Here is an 18,607-nt window from a genome sequence, read left to right as displayed (position 1 = left end):
CAGGCTGCTCTCAAACTTGCAAAGATCCTGTCTCAGCCTCCCAAGTGCTGGAATTACAAGAGTGTGCCACCATGCCTAGCCCCAAGTTCTGTTCCATAAAAATTATCAAAGCATTCTTTTTCATGCTAGGCTTTTTTTTTTTTTTTGTCTTTTTCCTTTTTATCGGTACCAGGGATTGAACTCACGACTGCCTGCTTGCAAGGCAGGCACTTATGCCACTGAGCTAAATCCCCAGCCCCCCATACTGGGGACTTTTATAGGTAAATAGATACAACTTGAGACCATACTTATAAGTGAAATAAATCAGATACACATGTGTAAACATAGTATCTCACTAGTGTGAGAAGCTGAAACAACATTATGTATATGTATATATGAGTTCACTGAAGAGAAAGATTTGTGCAGATATTGTTTGGACAATTGAATGCAGATGTCCTGTGCTCTGGGTAAATGATTTGGGAATGACAGTGTGCAATGTGTGTACCATTGTTGCCCCCAACTGACGTGTTTTGAAATTTTTTTTTCTCTTTGAAATTGGATTTAAGGGGGCTGGGGATTTAGCTCAGCAGCATAAGCGCCTGCCTTGCAAGCAGGCAGTCATGAGTTCGATCCCTGGTACCGATAAAAAAGGAAAAAGACCACAAAAAAAAAAAAAAGAAAGAAAGAAATTGGATTTAAGCGGGGCATGATGACTCACGCCTGTAATCCCAGCACTCAGGAAGCTGAGGCAGGAGGATTATTGCAAATTCGAGACCAACCTGGACTACAAGGTCAGCCTGAACCCCCATAAAGACCCTGTCTCAAAAAGACAAAAAAAAAAAAGAAATAGCCTGGCATAGTGGCTTGTCGTGAGTGTCTTAGAGCACTCTGAACTCCGGGAAAGGTAAACACGCACACACGCCTGATCAGGACACGGGGGGTACAGTGCTCGGAAAGGAAGACAGGACACGGCACCTTTACTGTCTGCACCGCGTTACACTGCACTGCACGCACAATCTTTATTTTAGGATTCATATATAGTAAACCCGATCAGTTCACAGAGCCCAGATAATTAAGTAGTGAAAAGGCATTCTTTGTGGCAAGCTACAACGTGACAGACTACAATGTTTATTCTAAAGCTATCTAAGTGAAGTAAATAATCACAACCAGTTCTCATAACTTCTCTAGCCCAGGAAGAAATTCATTAGCTCAAGAATGTTGTTAATTTGTCTGCTGTTAGTGTCACAAAGGGTGGCCAGCCACTTCCTCAAGACTTCTGCAAAACAAAGCCAGCTCACAGTATGGATTCCAGAGGGTGAGGGGTCTCACTGAGAACAGGCATTCCTATTCTACCTCCGTCTCGCATACCAGGGCGGCTATTGTAAATTGCAGGTTAGAGGGGGTTGGGCCTACAAAGTGACACCTCATCCCCCACAGTGGCTCATGCCTGTAATCCCAGCACTCAGGAGGCTGAGGCAGGAGGATCTTTGCGAGATTGAGACCAGCCTGAGCTAACAAAGTGAGCTCAAGGCCAGCCTGAACTGCATAGCGAGACCCTGTCTCAAAAAGACAAAAAAAGAAAGAAAACAGATTTGAAAAATAAAAAAATCCATTGAAAATACAAAATAAATAAATTGTTGTAGTTCATTGATTTTTGATTTTTTTTCCAGTACCAGGGATTGAATTTATGACCTTGCACTTACCAGGCAGGTGCTTATGCTGCTGAGCTAAATCCCTGGCCCTAAGACTATATTTGAGCATCTTTTTTCTTCTTTTTTTTTTTTAATCTTATTTTCTAATACAACCATTTAAGCCAGGTAATAATATTCCTTCTAAGTTCATTAGTTTTCATACTTATTTTATATTATAACCATTGAAGCTAGATAATAATATTCCAAGTACCATTTCAATGGAACACCTGGAATGCTTGATCTATGTAAGTGGCCCCAGAAGCCCATACATAAAACCTCCACTGTTGCTAAGGGCAAGTGGAGAGCCTTTGAGATGGGGCCTAGTGAGGTCTTTGGGTCTCTAGTGGTCTCTGCCTGCAGAGAGCACTGTGGGCCCGTCTCTTCCTGTGCCTCTCTACTCAGCCACCATAACGTGAGCACTCCCACCACATTGCACTGCCTCTCCACAGGTTCAAAATAATGGGCCCCCATGGTCACACACTGAAACCTCTACACCTGAGCCAGACTAAACCTTTCTTTTTATTGCAGATATGTTACAGTGATGGAAAGCTGACTGACACAAGGAAACATCTGACCATATGACATGGTTGGTGCTAGGGGGAGAAGCCAAGAGAACACCCTCTTTTATATGTTCACAAAGGAGCACAGCAGGGGACCCATAAACTGAATGGACAAATACCTCCTCCAGGTCCTCTGCTTCCTTGGGACTTCCAAGACCTACCAGGCAAAAAGTGAGCTTGGGGGTGCTGTGGAGTTTGGCCTGTAAAGGATTCAAGACTTGCACAACCCCTGTTGCTATCACAGCCCCTAAAAAATGTCAATAAGGTGGGAAGTTTTCCAAACACATCTTGAACACAGGACCTGAGAAAGGAAGAAACAAGGTGCTCATGACAGCAGGAGAGACTGAGGCAGGACCAGCAAGAGCTAGGGGGCTGGTCTCAGACTCCATGCTGCTGGTCGGCTCCTCCTCACTGTGACGAGATACCTGAGACCCTGGGTTTATAGGAGGATCGCTTTTAGTTGATGGCTTCAGAGCTTTCAGTCTGTGGCCAGCTGGCCCATGTGCTTTGGGCCTGTAGTGTCACTGTATCTCATGGAGGAAGCGTATGGCAGAGGACATCAGCTCATGCTGTGACAGCAGGGAAGCAAAGAGAGGGGAAGGGCTGGGGTCCCACTGCCCCTTCAAGAGGACTCACAGTGACTCGACTTCTTCACTTGGCCTCACCTGTTAGAGGTGCCACCACCTCCCAGCAGCACCAGGGCTGGGACACCAAGTCTGTAGCATAGCATATGAGCCTCTGGGGGACATTTAGGGCCCCAACTACAGCACTAACCTTCCTCTCTCTCTCTCCTACCCCTCACCCCTGGGCCAGAAGGCAGGACATGCTGGGATTCCTGGAGCAGGTGACTTCTATGGACTTCGGTCATTCATGCAGTGACAGCAGATGCAGTCAGGCCACATCCAGCAGAGGCAGGTTGTATATTTCCTTTCAGCCCTCCCCAGCTCCACTCAGCCCAGCCACCATCAGAAAAGGACCTGACTCAACAACATTTCAGCCCTTCTCATCATCCTGCTGCAGCTCCTAACATGGGGAGAAAAGAGAACAAATTAAAAGGACAGCTCCATCAAAATAATTGTTCATGTAGAATCTACTGTGTCAGGCACTGTCTCCCTGCTTTCTATGGATTGCAAAGCCCACTGTAGTCTTTGCTGTTACAAACACACCAGGCACACTGCTACCACAGGACCCTTGCTGCCTGGGATCCCTAGATATCTACCAGGTTCAACCCCTCACTGCTTTTGAGTGCTCAACTGTCACCTTAATAAAGTCTTCCCTCAACTAAAGACAAAAGACTAAACCAGAAGCAGCTCCAAATGTATAAATAGTGACTGCTTTTAAAAACCCAGGATCCAGCTGGGCAAAGTGGTTCACATCCATAATCTCAGCAATCAGGAAGTTGAGGCAGGAGGATCGCCATGAGTTCTAGGCCAGTCTGGGCTACATAGTGAGTTCAAAGTGAGCCTGAACTACATAGGAGACCTTGCCTCAAAAAAAAAAAAAAAAAATTAAAAAAAAAAAAACAAGATTAGCAAAATATGTTATGTGCAATTATGAAACCTAACCATTGAACCTGATTCAGTACTTGTTCAATTTGGTTTGCACCAGAATCATGGAAAGAATTAAGTTTGCAAACTAAGGTACCACGGTACTACACTGGTTTTGGGTTTTAGAGGATTTTACTTTTTAGAACATGGTCTCCCTATGTTCAAGGTTGGTTTTGAGTTCGCTATGTAGACCAGGCTGGCCTTGAACTTGGTGATTTACCCTCCTGCCTCAGTCTCCAGAGTGCTAGGAACTCAAGGCATGTACTGCTCACTACACTCAGCGTGAAATTCAGAATCAGGCTCGGAGTCCCATAGGATGGTAGAGTGTTGCCTAAACTGCACAAGGCCCTGGGTTCGGTGTCCAGCACTCAAAAAAAAAAAAAAAAAAAAAATGTTGATGGTAGATAAGCTATTATGCACATCATTTTATACCATAGGTCAGCGTTACTAATAGTACTTTTGGCCATGAGGAATTCCATGCAGTTCAGCCCAGTACGCTGGCCACACAAGACTGTTAAGCTAATGAAACTAAGAACTGAATTTTTAACATACTTCATTTTAATTCATGTAATCCTAAATTTACCAGCTACCACTTTACAATTAAAAGCTAAAAACAAGCTTTCAAAACTCTTTTAAGGCCAGGCATGGCGGCACACACCTGTAATCCCAGGACTGGGGAAGCTGAGGAAAGAGGATCACTTCGAGTTTGAGGCCAGCTTGGACTACATGGCAAGACCCTGTCTCTTAAAAACAAAACCAAAAAACAAAGCTCTTCCGAGAGGCACTGAGGTCTGGCATGAGCCATGTGCTCTTTACTGCCTGGGATGAGTCCCGTCATGGAATTGTGTCAGCAATTCCATTTACACACAGGAGGAAACCGAGGCTCAGGAAAGGGTGTGGGGCACTGGTCAGGATTCAAGCAGTGAGGACTGGCTGAGCTCGGGAAGGACCCAGCTCACTGCCCTTGGCCCCAAGCCCAGATGCCCGCCTGCTGCCACCCCTCACTCACCTGGGCCCCGCTGCCGCCTGCTACCTTCTCTTGATCTCCTCATTGATAGCATTCACAATGGTCTGCATCCTGTTGTCATCCACAAAGCCATCGCCTTGCTGGACACAGAAAGACCCAGCCGTGTCCGGCTGCCGGCCCGCCCGCCCCAGCTCCACCTGCCTCGGGGTCAGTCCCGCTCACAGTCACCTTCTTGGAATGGACCAGTTTCCCCTCCACGAACACTTCGAACTCCCCGGTAACCTGGGTCGCTCTTTCATCCTCCTGTGGAGGGAACATTGTGAGAGGAAGCAGGCTGAGCGCTCCCATGCGAAGGCCTGGACGGGGAGTCCTGATCTTCCCCGGGCTCCACAGCACCCCCACTTACAAAGCGTAGAAGGTTTGGAAATTGCTGCTCCAGACTCATTTTCAGTAGAGTGTACTGAGGGCAAAAGATGGGGTCAGGGGATCACAGGGGTTCACAGGAAGGGAAACGGGAACTCTTCTGGGTCTTCCCACCCCAACACACTCCCCTCCAAAGCCAAAACTACTCACCTGAAAGCCGTAGCTTCAGAGACCACTGAAGGCCAAGGCAGGCGGGAGGTGAGAGACAAGGAAAGACACTGCATCAGTATGTTCCCTACCCCGGAGGCACCCTAGAAAAGACTGAGAGGGGTCACCTCCCTCCCCAGATCAGGAGCTTCCCATAGACGCAGGGCAGGGGGAGCAGCTCCCAGGCCCCTGTGACCGGCCCCATCTCCTCTCTGCCACTGGCCCCCATTCTCCCAATCACAAAGACCCCTGGCTGGTCTCCCAGCACCCCAAATGGTCCTGCTTCAGGGCCTTTGCACCCACAGTTCTTTCAATAGACATTTCACACACATGAATGCATGAATGAATGAATGGCAGTGAATGAAACTTTGAGCCATAGGGCGGATTTGAACCCCAGAGCTCTCCTACCCTAAAGAGAAGAACTGATAGAGCCAAGTTTCCAACCTGGAAGTAGGAACTCTGGGGTTCTTTCCAACTCCTCCCTTCACCCTGCCCGACCTCAGCCTCCACGCCCCCGGGGGTGGGGGGGTCAGAGGAGGCAGCCCCTCACCAGTAAGTCACTCGAATCAAGATTTTGTTGTCCGGGTATAAGTCCTTGCTGGTGGAGGCGAATGCATTGGTTGAAACTGGCAGGAATGGCACAATGGGCCCAGGAGTGGGGGCACCCTTCATCTTGGAGGCCAGTGAGTCTGCCCTCGGGGTGGCCCCCAGGGGGACCCCCAGGTCTTCAGCAGCGGGCACGCTAAGGGCAAGAAGGGGCTCCAGGTCCCTCTTGGCTACAGTGCCGACTACCGGTGCCTCGAGCTTTGGGGTCAGCGCAGGATGCTTCTCAGAAGACAAAGCTGGCTCCGGGGCAGGTTCTGTGAGTGGATCCAAAGGTGGCACTGGGTTCGAGGATTCCACAGAGGAGATCGCAGCCAGGATCCAGGCTGGTGCTGGGGCTGGTACAGGCAACTGGTCTGGAGCCGGAGTCTGGACTAGAGTTGGGGTCTGGACCGGGGTTGAGGCCCGAAAAGGGGTCGAGGTTCGCACTAGAGTTAGAGTCCGGACCGGTGTTGGGGCCTGGACTGGTGGTGTCGGGGCCCGGATCAGGTTTAACGTTTGCATGTGGGTCGGGGCCTGGGTAGGAACTGAGGCCTGAACAGGGGTCAAGGTTTGTACAGGAGCAGGGGGCCGGCTGGGGAACGATGCCTGAACCGGGTTCAAGGTTTGCACAGGGGCAGGGGCCCGGGTAAGGGTGGAGGTCTGAACAGGGGTCAACGTGTGCACTGGAGCAGGAGCCCGGGTAAGGGTGGAGGTCTGAACAGGGGTCAACGCGTGCACTGGAGCAGGAGCCCGGGTAAGGGTGGAGGTCTGAACAGGGGTCAACGCGTGCACTGGAGCAGGAGCCCGGGTAAGGGTGGAGGTCTGAACAGGGGTCAACGTGTGCACTGGAGCAGGAGCCCGGGTAAGGGTGGAGGTCTGAACAGGGGTCAACGCGTGCACTGGAGCAGGAGCCCGGGTGGGATTCGAGGCCCGGACTGGGGTCAAAGTCCGGCCCACAGTTGGGGTCCGGGACAGGATGGAAGCCCGGACTGGGGTAGAAGGCCGAGCCCGGCCAGGGGCGGGGGCGGGGGCGGGGGTGGGGGCCCGACCCTGGTGGTTCATGGGGACTAGAAGTGACCCTGTAACCCAGGTAGGGCGCCCTGCGACGCCGTTTCCTCAGGCCGCAGGATTCTAAGTCTCGAGGTGATCACAAGGGGGCACTGTGACACCGTGTTCCCCGAGGCTGAGGTTCCACAGATGGCCCCGCTGGCAGCTGCCCAGCTTCCTGTGCTCAGCATGGTTATTCTGGTGACAAAATGGTGCCTGGATCCTGTCCTCACTAGGCTTCCTGTCCATGGGAGTGACAGAGTGGCTAAGGCCAGGATGCATTCAGCTGAACCCATCACACTCAGCCACATTCCCAACTCATTTATTTATTCATTTTTTTTTTAAAGACAGGATTTCACTATGCAGTTCACCTTGAACCCCTTTCTAGCCCAAACTGGTCTCGAATTTGCATCAATCTTCCTGCCTCATCTTCCTGACCACTGGGATTATAGGTGTGCACCACCACATCAGCCTTTCATTTAGAGACAGGATTTTCCCAAATTGCTAGGTTGTCCAGATTGGGCTCAAACTTTCTACCCTCCTGCCTCAGCCAGGCTGGTATGTCTGCCTTATTCACTGCTATATCCTCAGTGCCTAGGATAAGACCTCGTCCATGGAATTAATGAAAGAGATAAGGAACAGAAGGTTGTTAGGCAAAGGAGGAGTTTGCTGGAAGCAGAGGAAAAGCCTGGCTTGTTCTAGAAGCTGACAGTGTTTATGTGGGGAACCCCCAAAGCTGGCCTCAAACTCACAGTCCCCCTGCCTCAGCCTCCTAGAGGGCTGTAGCAGCAGGCATCCATCATGCCCAGCTTTGTCTTGTTTTCACTTATTTGAGTGAGGACATGAACTAAGTGTCCCTATCCAACAGCCTGGATGGTTTTAGCCTCAAAGGGGAAAGATGTTCCAATGTTGGGAGCCTGAAGGCAAAAAGCAGCCTTGGTTCTCAGCTGTGCCTTCCCCATCCATGGCCTTGGAAATGGGACTCTGCCTTCTCCCAGCAAGAGGCAGGGTCTACTCCTGCTTCTGGAATCTGGGCTGGCTGCAGGAAGTGAGAGGCAACAGTAGAAAGGATCACAGAGATGTTCAAAGGCACTTACTCCCTCCTTAGGACCCCCATGTCAGGCAAAAGAACAAGCCAAAGCCCCCTGCTGGAGGGCAGGGAAGCCAGCAGACTCCAGCTCGCCAGGCACACATCCACAAGGACCCCCACTGCCCCACCCAGCCCAGGGCAGGAAAACTCCAGCAAATATATACACTCCGGAGCAAGAACAGATGTTCCCTTTCTAATGCCACTGAGTTTACACAGCATCACCCCCAGCAATAGCCGGCCAACGCCATGAGCCACACCTCTTTCTAGACATCTTGTTAAATACAAAGCAAAGGATCTTCCTGCATAAAACAATTGCTACAGGTTTAATTCCCAAAACAACACACGGTGGAAACAACCCTCAATGCCGGTTGCTACAATTTGGGTATGTATCCCCCAAGTGTCAACTTGTCCCCACCTGGTCCCAGGGTAGCATTAGAGTGAGTACCCAGGCCAGTGAAAGCCTGCCTTACCATGAAGGTGATTAGGAGGTAAAAACAACCATCCACAGAGAGACACTGAGCTCATGCCCAGCCCTGCATGAAGCCATTCCCACCAATGGTTTTCTAATTTTTTCATCTTTTAATTGGTGGGAGGAGGTACCTGGGATTGAATACAGGGCCTTCATATTGAGCTATAATCCCAGCTTACCTTTATTCATTGATCTATTTTTTTTTTATGTTGAGACAAGTTCTTACTAAATTATCCAGCCTAGCCTCAAATTTGCCATCCTCCAGTCTGTTACCCAGTACACCTGACTAGGATTTTTTATTTGGATTTGTATACAATGTTAACGCGAACTGGCCTAACAGGACCTCCCTATATAGTGAATTACAAGCCAACTGGTTGTGCAGACTCATAACAAGTAGCTGAGTCGTGTCCAATTACAAATGGCCAACTGTTCCAGCCATGTTCAAATAAGACAGACACCAGCTTTAACCAACTGGCTGTCCCTGTGTGTCACATCCAGTTTGTCACTACCTTTTCTCTGTTCTCTATAAATCCAACCTGCCCATGTTGTAGAAGGGAGCTTTCCGAACCATTTTTAATACTGACTGCTTCCTGATTCAGTCACAAAGCTAGTTAAGATCTGCAAAACTAAATTTGTTATACTTCTGTGTTTTTACAGAATGCTTCTTCTCCCAGGGAGGGTCTTGCTGGTATGTATCCAGGCTGGTATCTAATTCACTAGGTCTCCCAGGCTGGCTAAGACACTGGAGCAATCTTGATACCTCAGCCTCAGCTCCCAGAACACTGGGATTACAGGTGTGTGCCACCACACCTGGCTCTAAAATCTCTTTATTCAACCAATCTGAATGGTTGACTCCTGCAATATAACCCATCTATTATCTTCTCCAGAACAAATCTCTTCCCCTCATTTTTTTTGGGGTTGTTTTGTTTTGCCTTTTTGAGACAAGGTCTCACTCTGCAGTTCAGACTGGGCTTGAACTCACTTCGTAGCCCAGGAGGGTCTTAAACTTGTAGTGATCCTCCTGCCTCAGCTTTCCAAGTGCTGGGATTACGGCATGCGCCACCACATCTAGCTACCCCTCAGCCTTAATAACATATACAAAGCCCCAAGCCTGGAATACTTGGTAAAAAATAAGAGTCTTTATAAAGATGTTTCTGGTGAGATGGGAAGAGGAAAAAAAAAAGGGATATAAATAACCATTATGTACAATTTCCAACAGAAGTTCTCCCAGCCACCCATTCAGCTAGCACTCCGGAGTGTGTGGGGCAGAGATTGGGTAACACTGAACAACAAACATATCCAGGCTCTGTCTTCAGGCGCTGAGAGAGGGTCAGGTCAGGCCTAGAAAATGAAACGAGAAGAAAAAAAAAAAAAAAAATGAGTGAGACACATTAGGAAAGGCTCTTTTGGTTCCCTTCTGCCTCTCCAGGAGAGGTTCTCATTATGACCTCGTTAGCCCTGGGCCTCCAAACTGAAGTTGGCCAGTAGCCTAAACAACAGCAAAACAGGACTGTCAGCACTGAAAAGTGGACACAGAGCCCTTGCCGAGGCGCTACCATCCTTGTTTCACAAACAGAATGGAGGGCGGCTAGAGAAAAATCAAGACTTCCTTGGCCCAGTATGTGTTGGTGTGTGTGCTGATCCCACAGGAGCGCAGCTACCTCCTGAGCATAGATGGAAGGAGCGGATATGATGTAAATCGATCGCGAGTCTCCATCTTCCGGGCGAATCCAACCGGTGGTCGAGCTGTGGAAAGAAAGAAAGGAAGGACTGAGACCTTGTATTGTCAGCTCTTGTCGTGCCCCCCCCCCCATCAAAGATGATAAGGGAATACGGGAATGACCCAACCGAAGAGTACAAAACAGGGCACAGGTGAGGCCAATCAAGATGCAACCAATAATTAGGGAGCTGGGTGAGAACAGCCAGAAGCGACAAGGCACACATGACTGTGGCCCTCACCTCTGGCCATCCCCGGAACCCTCCTGCGTCCTCAGGTTGTTGAATGCATCAGGGAGCGCCTGGAGCGATGGCTCTGGGGTCCCCGCCAGCAAGCGGGACCCAGAATCCCGGCCAGGGCTGCTGCGGCGGCGCAGGTGGATCAGCAAGAGCGCGGTGCCGGCCATGCCTGCGGCCACCAGCAGCCCCAGAGCCGGCGGCAGAAGGAAGCGCCGGGGATCCGTCTGCCCGAGACCCGGCGAGGCCGCGGGCACCGCGCCTGCGCCGTCGGGGTGAACCGGGAACTCGCAGCGCGCGCCCATGTAGCCAGGCGCGCAGGCGCAGACGAGGCCCGAGAAGTGGGCGTAGCAGCGGCCGCCGTGAGCGCAGGGGCGCCCGGCGCAGGGGTCCGCGCGCTCGCGGCAGTCGCGGCCGCCGAAGCCCAGCGCGCACGAGCAGCGGCGCGTGCCGCCGCCCTCCACGCACGTGCCGCCGTTGGCGCAGGCGCGGCCGGCGCAGTCGTCCAGGTCGTGCTCGCAGCGAGGCCCCGCGAAGCCAGCGCGGCAGCGGCAGCGCAGGGCGTGACCCAGGTCCAGGCAGACCCCGCCTGTGGGGAAGGGGGCGTCAGGGGAGCGTCCGAGAGGCCCCCACCTCGGCCCGCCCGGAGCCCTGCGGTCCCCACCCCACGTCCCCGTTCTCCAGCTGAAGGACCAGCCAGCCTCATGGGTTTGGCTTGGAAAAGGGCAGGTGTTTGGTTCTGCCTGAGGAAGTCTTGGAATCATCCTGCATCACCTCTTTGGCTCTTTCTCTCGTCTTCAGACATACTTACAGTTAACAGTTTCCAGAACTACATCTTTGAACCGTTTGGCCTCTGTCCCAGCCAGCATCCTCTCTTCACTCTGCGTCTTTTTTTTTTTTTCACACCTCTCTCCCGTAGCTAAAGGTCTGCTCAGACGCCCTTTCCTCCAAGAAGTCTCCCTGACTTTTCTTCCTTTCCATCCCCCACTGCACCAACCGCCCCGATTGCCCTGCGAGACCCTGCGAGGCCCTCCTCACAGTCCTGCTCACTCTGGGCACAAAAGATGGCCAGGCCATGAGCCCTGGGGCAGACAGCTGGCAGCCCCAGGAGGGGAGGGCAGGGTCCAAAGATGGTCTGGTTACTGCTGTGTCCCCAGTACCAGTCAGTCCAGAGAGTGCAGAGAGTGCTTGGTGGTTTTGGAGAATCATTACATCCACTTGCACCACCGTGCTGCTGTGCCAGGCCTTTAGTGTTTGAGATCTCATTTAATCTTTTTTTTTTTTTTTTTTTTTTTGGTACTGGGGATCAAACTCATGACCTCGCGCTTACCAGGCAAGTGCTTGAGCCACTGAGCTTAGTCCCCAGCCCTTCATTTAATCTTTGAGCCTCTACACAGAGAGAAGCTATGTACTCCACTCAGATGGCTATGGCACCACCTCCCGCCAAGTGACATCAAGAGTCCTGCAGGCCGCACAGACCTGCCCACCACCTGCCTGACCTCTGCTCTCAGGGTTCTCCTCTCCCTCTGCTCCAGCCACACCTGAGGCACATTCCCACCTCCTGCACTTCAAGAGGACCGGGTTTTTCTGTCTCATTCCCTGCCGTGCCTAGGTTAAGGCCTGACACGTGGTAATGCTCACTAAATTCTTATGAGGTAGGGAACAGCTCTGCCGGCTTTACAGAACAAATGGGCTGGCAGAGGAAAGTGGGACGGAGAGCCAGGATTCCCATCCTCACTGTTGTAGCCGCCATGCCTCACCATTCTGACAGGGCTGCAGGCTGCACCGGTCCACCCTCTTCTCACAGTTGGAGCCTTGGAAACCAGGTGGGCAGTGGCAGACGTAGGCAGAGTCTGGATCGGCGCCCCCAACACACAAGCCACCATTGAAGCAAGGTCCATCAGCACAGGTCACCCCGCTGACCTCACACCGCAACCCGTAGAAGCCCCGGGGACAGGTGCACTCGAAGGAGCCAGACGTCTCCTGGGCAGGGGCAAGAGGGCTTCGGACAGGAGGTTCCGTGGAGCAGAAGCCCATCTCCCTTCTGGGTCTTCACCCAACAAGTCTAGTGTGCAGGGGCCTCACCTGGACTCCTCCCTGATGGCCCCTCGCCCTGCTCCAGGATTACCCTCTGTATGTGTGACCCATGGAGGAAGCTCGGGCACCAGAGCAGCCACCCCCACCTCTGGCCTGTGCCAGTCTAATGCCACCTGCTTGCTCTGCCCTCCTAGAACTGGCCATGTAGACAAATCCTACTTGGAGCCCTAGCTGTAAACCCACCTCCTGTCCGAAGGCTTCTCTCCCAGCCCCACCCCACCTCTACCTTAAACCTGAGTGTGTCTCACCCTCCCAGGGGAGCAGCATCCAGGCTCTCCTCTGTCCCAGCACACACACCAAGCTCAGTCCCCTCTCTGCCTTTCGTGCTGCCACACCACTGGCCTGGCCTACCCTCGCCAATCACCTCCCCTTGGCCAAACCAGCACACTGCACAAGTCAGGCACTGGGCTGGTCCCAGGAAGCCTCCTCCCATGTCTCCACCACACCCCTCTCACCTCAGCAGGCAGCCAAGGACTCGGTCATTCCCGCTTTCAGTGCCACGTACCCAGCCTTTGCTCCTCAATCCCATCCCCACCACCAAATCCTACTTCAAGGCCCCACATGCAGGCTGCCCACCTCCAGGAAGCCCCCCTGGACACCTACTCCCAGACTTCGCCCCAGCTGGTGTCTCAGGGATCCCCAAGGATGGTGCACTGGGAACTCGGGACAAGGAGGAAGTGAGAATACTGACGCTGCAGCTGCCCCCGTTGGCACAAGGGTTCCCATCACAAGGTCCAGGCCCAGGTACGAGGCATCCAGCGGTGGCAGAGGACGGGCCCCGGGGCCCAAGGCAGCTGCTGGTTGAGACAGGGACAGTGCAGAGGGGCCCAGTCCAGCCCTCCAGGCACTGGCACTCATCCGGCTGCTCACAGAAGCCGTGCTCCGGGCTGCAGCCTTTTAGGCATACGGCTGTGGGGGGCAGAGAGGTGGGTGGGGGCAGAGACAGGAAAAAGGCCAGGGTCAGGGTCAGGGGACTGGAAGCAGGAAGGTTCCCAGTGCTCTCCACATGCCACCAAACCTTGTCCTTGTGACAGACAACCTTTTAGGCTCCATAGTGTTGCACAGCCCCAGTGTACAGATGGAAACTGAGGCCCAGACAGGTAAGGGAAGATGCACTGCTAAGGAGAACAGGAATGAGGCTCTCAACCCAGGCCCGGTCACCTCAAGTCTGTGTTCTTGGCTTGGAAGCAGGATGGGGGTAAGGGCTTCCAAATCTGAGTCTGGAGAGATTGATGGAGGTGGCTCTTGGATTGGGAAGGGACCCCTGGCTTTCCAGGGGAGGTGGGAGGGTCTTGGATTAGGGCAGGTTTGGGAAATGGATTAGCTGGGGGGGGGGTAGTACTCTGAAATCTAGAAAGGGCCTAAGCAGTGGAGGCAAACCTGTCACACATGTGCCCCAGTGTTATCTTTGAAAGCTCTAAAAGGTTCTCCATCACTGGTCTGAGGGACCCAGGGTAGAGGTAGGGATCCCAAGCTTTAAAAGGAATGACGGTGATGGCATGGTGATGCACACCTGTAATCCCACCCTTGGGAAGCTGAGGCAGGTGGATAGCAAGCCTGAGTCCCACATGGGCAAACTAACAATTTTTTAAAGTTAAAAAAAAATGTTTTAAGTGCCGAGGAAAAAAGCAACACACCCCGGTAATCCCAGTTACCAGCAGGCTGGAGCAGAAAGATCATGAGTTTGAGGCCCCCTTGAGCTACATTGTAAGGCTCTGTCTCAATATAAAAAGATCTGGGGATGTAGCTCAGTGGTAGAGTGCCTAGCATGAGATAGGCCCCTGCTTCCATTTCCAGCACTACAAAAATAAAAATATAATAAATGAACTAAAATAATTTTTAGAAGAAATGGGTTCTGGCCTGAAGTCTCAGGGAGGGAGAAGGCAGAAGTCCCTGGAAAAAGAACACTGGGGAGGGGAGATTGGGAGACATTGCTGAAGCTCTCCAGCTCGAGTAGGGAGGGTTTCAGAACTCGAAGAGCAGCGGGGGATATAGCTTAGCGGCACAGCGTCTTCCTGGTAAGCTTGAGGTCCTAAATTCGATTGCGAGTAACCCCCCCCCCAAAAAAAAAAAAAAAAAAAAACCAGAGAAGTTTTGGGAGGTCCTAGCCTCAGGGGAGGAAATGGGGCTATCAGCATAGAAATGATGTGAGGTTCCTATTTGGAACAAGAAAAGTGTTTGAATGAGGGGAGGAGACTGGAGTACCCAGGCAGACTTGGAGAGAAGTGTTGGGTCCTCAGTTTCCCCAAAGGTGGCAGGTAGATGATAGGAGGGGGCTGAGCTCATGAACGGTGCTAGGGACAGGCCCAGAGCCCCCAGTTCCTCAAAGAAGGTAGCTGGGTGGAGGAGGCCTGAGGATTGGGATTCAGGAGGTGGAGGGAGACCGGATTAAACGCAGAACTCACGAGGATCCTCGCATTGGTCCTCGAACGGCGTGCAGGGGCGTAGTCCCGGGCCGCACCGCGAGGGGGCGCTTCGCAAGCGACACAGGCGCGCACACGCGGCCCCGACAGCAGGCGGCTGGCAGCGCGCGCGGTAGGAGAAGCGCAGCTCCCAGACGCCTGCGCGCTGCACGTCCCTGGCCCACGGGCCCCCGGCTGCCAGTCGCCGCCGTCCGGCCACGCGCGCCAGCAGGCTCCAGGCGGGCTCTGCGGGGAGAAGCGAGGGTGCAGGGGTGCGGTGGTCCAGTGCGGTGGTCTTGAGACAGACACCGAGCGCGTCGGTTCACGCTCTCTCCCCAGCGCTTATGGTGAAAAGAAGACACCCTTATGGAACCCTGAGGGTCCTCTGACCCGCAGGGGAGGTGACAGTTACCCTCCTCAGCAAGGGTGCAAACTCCATCACCACGGTAATTTGTCTCGTAGCAAATGTAATACTCTTGTTTGCGCATGCCTGTGATTCCAGCACTCTGGGAGGCTGAGGCAGAAAAGTTACAAATTCAGCCCAGCCTGGACAATTTAGCGAGATAAAAAGTCTCCAAATAAAAAGTAAAATTAAAGGGGAGGGGTGTGGCCAGTGTGAAGGCCCTAAGTTCCGTCCACTGGAAAGAAAAAAGGAAGGAGGGAATGAAAAAGGGAGAGGACCGCTAATGCCCAGTGACATTTGATACCTCTTTGTGCACCCACAGTCACATCTGCTGAGTAAGGTCGCAGCACACCCAAATCGTACCTCAAGGACTTCCTCTATCAAAACGGTGGTGGAGAGTCCAATTTGTACATATAAATTACCCATGTTGCCTGAGACCTTGGTATATTGGAAGGTGACACCATTCCCTGAGCAAGGATGTCACACTCCAACATTGCGTCACAGGTGCTTTCTATATCAAAATGGTGACAGAAGCCCACTGTGAGCCTTACACAGCAAGTTTCTCAAATTAAGGACAAAATCACTCCATATCCTGAAGGCTTTGCTCACTATTCTCCCTGGTGAAGTTGTCACATCCCACAGGGTTCTGTAGACACTGTGTGGACAAGATGGCAGTTTCACACACAGTACCCTGGAGTAGCTCCTGTTGCACCCTGGGTTCTGAAAATCAGACATGGACTAGTAAATTATTTGTTTTGTTTTGGAGACATCTAGTCCAGGCTGGCCTTGAACTCACAATGCAGTCCACACTGGCACTGAACTCAAAGTGATCCTCCTGCTTCAGCCTCCCAAGTGCTGGGATTACAGGCATGTGCCGCCAACCTCTGCTCAAGTGTGCCTGCATTTTGACTGCATGTTATCACAGGAAGTCAAGTGTTGAATTTCCTGCTAGTGGCATCATGTCAGAGTTCGAAAAGTATAGCTCAGTAGTGGAGCACTAGTCTAGCATGTGGGTTCCAAACCCAGCACTGCAAAAAAAAAAAAAAAAAAAAAAAAAAAAAAAAAAAGGAAGAAAAAAGAAAAGAAAAGAAATTGAATTTGCAGTATTTTGATTTCAATTTTTGGACTGGAGCCGCTTATCCTATACCAGGACTCAGGACTCCACACCCAGTACAGGATATTGCCAAGCCTGAGAGGGACATCCAGAGCCCTAAAACTATTAACATCCCAGGAGCTGTGATGACAGCATAGGCCCAGCAGTCCCACAAATGCCCCCTAAAACAGACAACCCTAGGTCACCATCCTGGACTCCACACTGGGCCTTGAACCCCCACCACAGTCCCAAACCGGAAGACACTCACCTCCCACCTGCTCTCCCAGCTCCTCTCTCCAGGTCTCGATGGTGAGGGAGAAGGTGCCCTGGTTGGGGAGACGGGGAGGAGAAGGAATGGATAGAAGGTGGTGAGGACAAACTCCATGAAAAGCAGTGTCCAGGCGTGCAGAGTGGCAGCCAATTCGAGGAATGGGCAAGCAAAGGGCAATTGCCAGGGGAGTGGCCCCAGGAAAGAAAGGAATCTTTGACTTTCTTTGTTGAGCATTGTGTGTCAAGGACTTCATCCAAGATGCGGGGTTGTCATGAGGTACCAGGGTTGTTCCATTTTACAGCTGAGGAAAGGGAGGCTGACAAAAGCGAGTCACTTCCTTCCCCCCAAGACAAAAGTCTAGCATGCAAATTCTGACCTATCCATCTCTGTGCCTTTGGGACCGTGGGGATGAGGAAAAGGATTTGGGAGGTAATACTGAGCTGAACACAAGCCCAAATGGAAGAACTGGGAGTGGAAAAGATACAAAAGTAGTGGTCCCCAAGACCCAGGATGGGAGGGTCTCTAAGTGCAAGGACATGTGGGGATAAAGATGAGGCTCCCAGTTTTTAGTCATCCCCCAAGGAGCCAAGGTAAGGTTCTGTGAATTTAGGGTTTCCAGAGAGTGAATTTAGGGTCCTGGGGGCGTGGGAGCCCCAGTCTGCAGAGCTGGCATCAGGACATTTGGGTTTCCAGTAGGTAAGGTTCCAGGGGTTGGGAATATAAAGTCCAGATGGTACAGTGAGCGGGGAATTTGTCACGGACATGGAGGAGACCTGCACAGTTAGGATTTTGGAAACCAGAGAAGGTGTAACAGGGTTAGGCACTCCAGCACACGGGATGCCCCAGGGCTGGGCTCACCGGCCAGGCGTCCCGGAAGGGCACGCGCATAAGGCGGTCGGGCAGCGGCAGGTCAGGTGCGGGAGCTCCGGGCTGCTCGGTGTAGACGGGTCCTCGCGCACTCAGCGCCGCGCCTAGGACGCACGGGAACTCTGCGGCCTCCTCGGAGGCCCCTGGCTTCAGACAGACCCTGAAGAAGAGGCGGCAGGAGCCCCGAGCGCTGCAGGGGGACTGTGGGAGCCCTGGGCCCGGGCCCGGCCCGAAAGAAAGGATCTGCAGCTCGAAGACACCGGCGGGATGTGCCTGGAGCGGAAAGGGACGTGGGAAGAAGTCAAGGGGCCGCGAAGGCCCAGATCTCCCCCCTCCCCCGCTCCCACCCCCATTTATCCCTTCCCACTCCACTTCCCGCCCGGCTCTGACCTGGGGAAGGAGAAGGAGCACCAGGACTAGCCACCGGGATACTGGCGAGCAGACCATGGCCTTTCAGGGGGCTCGGGGGTCGCAGCTGCTGCAGCTCCTGGGCCTTATATCTGAGCGACGGCCCCGCCCCTCCAGGCAGCCTCGGGCTCCTAGGGCCCCGGGGGAGGGGTTGGGGGAGGTGGGCCGTGCGGGAGCAACTTGGAGATGGTGTCTAGCGAGGTGGGCAGCGTGAGATCCCGTGTGAAACTAGCGGGCTGTGAGTGTGGCTGGGTCGTGTAGGCTGTGCGAGAGGCCTCACAGGGTTCTAAGGGTCTGCGTGTGCGTGTGCTGTGCGCAGTGGGTACTGGAGCGTGTGTCTAAGAGGGATTGTGTGCGTGGCTCCACAGGAGCTTGGAACTGTGATTCGTAAGTGATTCTAAATTCTCCGTGATTGAGCTACACCTGAGCGGTCAAGTAGTCGTGCAGGTGACTTCACGGACTGTGTGACACTCAGTGTGTATGTGTTCACAACTGGGTAGTTGTCGGACCTGCGACTTTGTGGTCTGTGCAGGGGCCTCCAGCTGGCAGTGTGTGCGAGCGGTAGTGTGTGTGTGTGTGTGTGTGTGTGTGTGTGTGTGTGTGTGTGT

General features: G+C 52.7%; 2 protein-coding genes across 3 annotated transcripts; both read right to left on the bottom strand.

Moving 5' to 3' along the window:
• Positions 1 to 954: 954 nt before the first annotated feature.
• Positions 955 to 7,104, bottom strand: Selenov (selenoprotein V). Of its 2 annotated transcripts, XM_063252739.1 has the most exons (6): positions 5,865 to 7,104; positions 5,318 to 5,342; positions 5,151 to 5,204; positions 4,973 to 5,047; positions 4,787 to 4,884; positions 955 to 3,253 (listed from the first exon to the last, which is right to left on the bottom strand). In XM_063252739.1, exons 1-5 carry the CDS (start codon positions 6,959 to 6,961, stop codon positions 4,807 to 4,809), a joined length of 1,329 nt encoding a protein of 442 aa, XP_063108809.1. In that variant the 5' UTR covers positions 6,962 to 7,104; the 3' UTR covers positions 955 to 3,253; positions 4,787 to 4,806. The 2 variants fall into 2 exon arrangements, 1 of the variants encoding a protein (XP_063108809.1); XR_010048631.1 differs by having other exon boundaries at positions 4,787 to 5,047.
• Positions 7,105 to 9,622: 2,518 nt separating this feature from the next.
• Positions 9,623 to 18,571, bottom strand: Dll3 (delta like canonical Notch ligand 3). The gene is made up of 9 exons (XM_003467168.4): positions 17,982 to 18,571; positions 17,583 to 17,864; positions 16,722 to 16,779; positions 14,961 to 15,203; positions 13,247 to 13,464; positions 12,219 to 12,441; positions 10,465 to 11,047; positions 10,167 to 10,251; positions 9,623 to 9,846 (listed from the first exon to the last, which is right to left on the bottom strand). Exons 1-9 carry the CDS (start codon positions 18,036 to 18,038, stop codon positions 9,841 to 9,843), a joined length of 1,755 nt encoding a protein of 584 aa, XP_003467216.3. The 5' UTR covers positions 18,039 to 18,571; the 3' UTR covers positions 9,623 to 9,840.
• Positions 18,572 to 18,607: the final 36 nt, after the last annotated feature.

The sequence above is a fragment of the Cavia porcellus genome, unplaced genomic scaffold (genome assembly GCF_034190915.1).
Source record: "Cavia porcellus strain 051 isolate PalLab524CR breed Dunkin Hartley unplaced genomic scaffold, mCavPor4.1 scaffold_7, whole genome shotgun sequence".
Classification (NCBI taxonomy): domain Eukaryota; kingdom Metazoa; phylum Chordata; class Mammalia; order Rodentia; family Caviidae; genus Cavia; species Cavia porcellus.
Note: the sequence above shows the minus strand (reverse complement) of the source record. Positions and strands in the feature narration are given on the sequence as shown.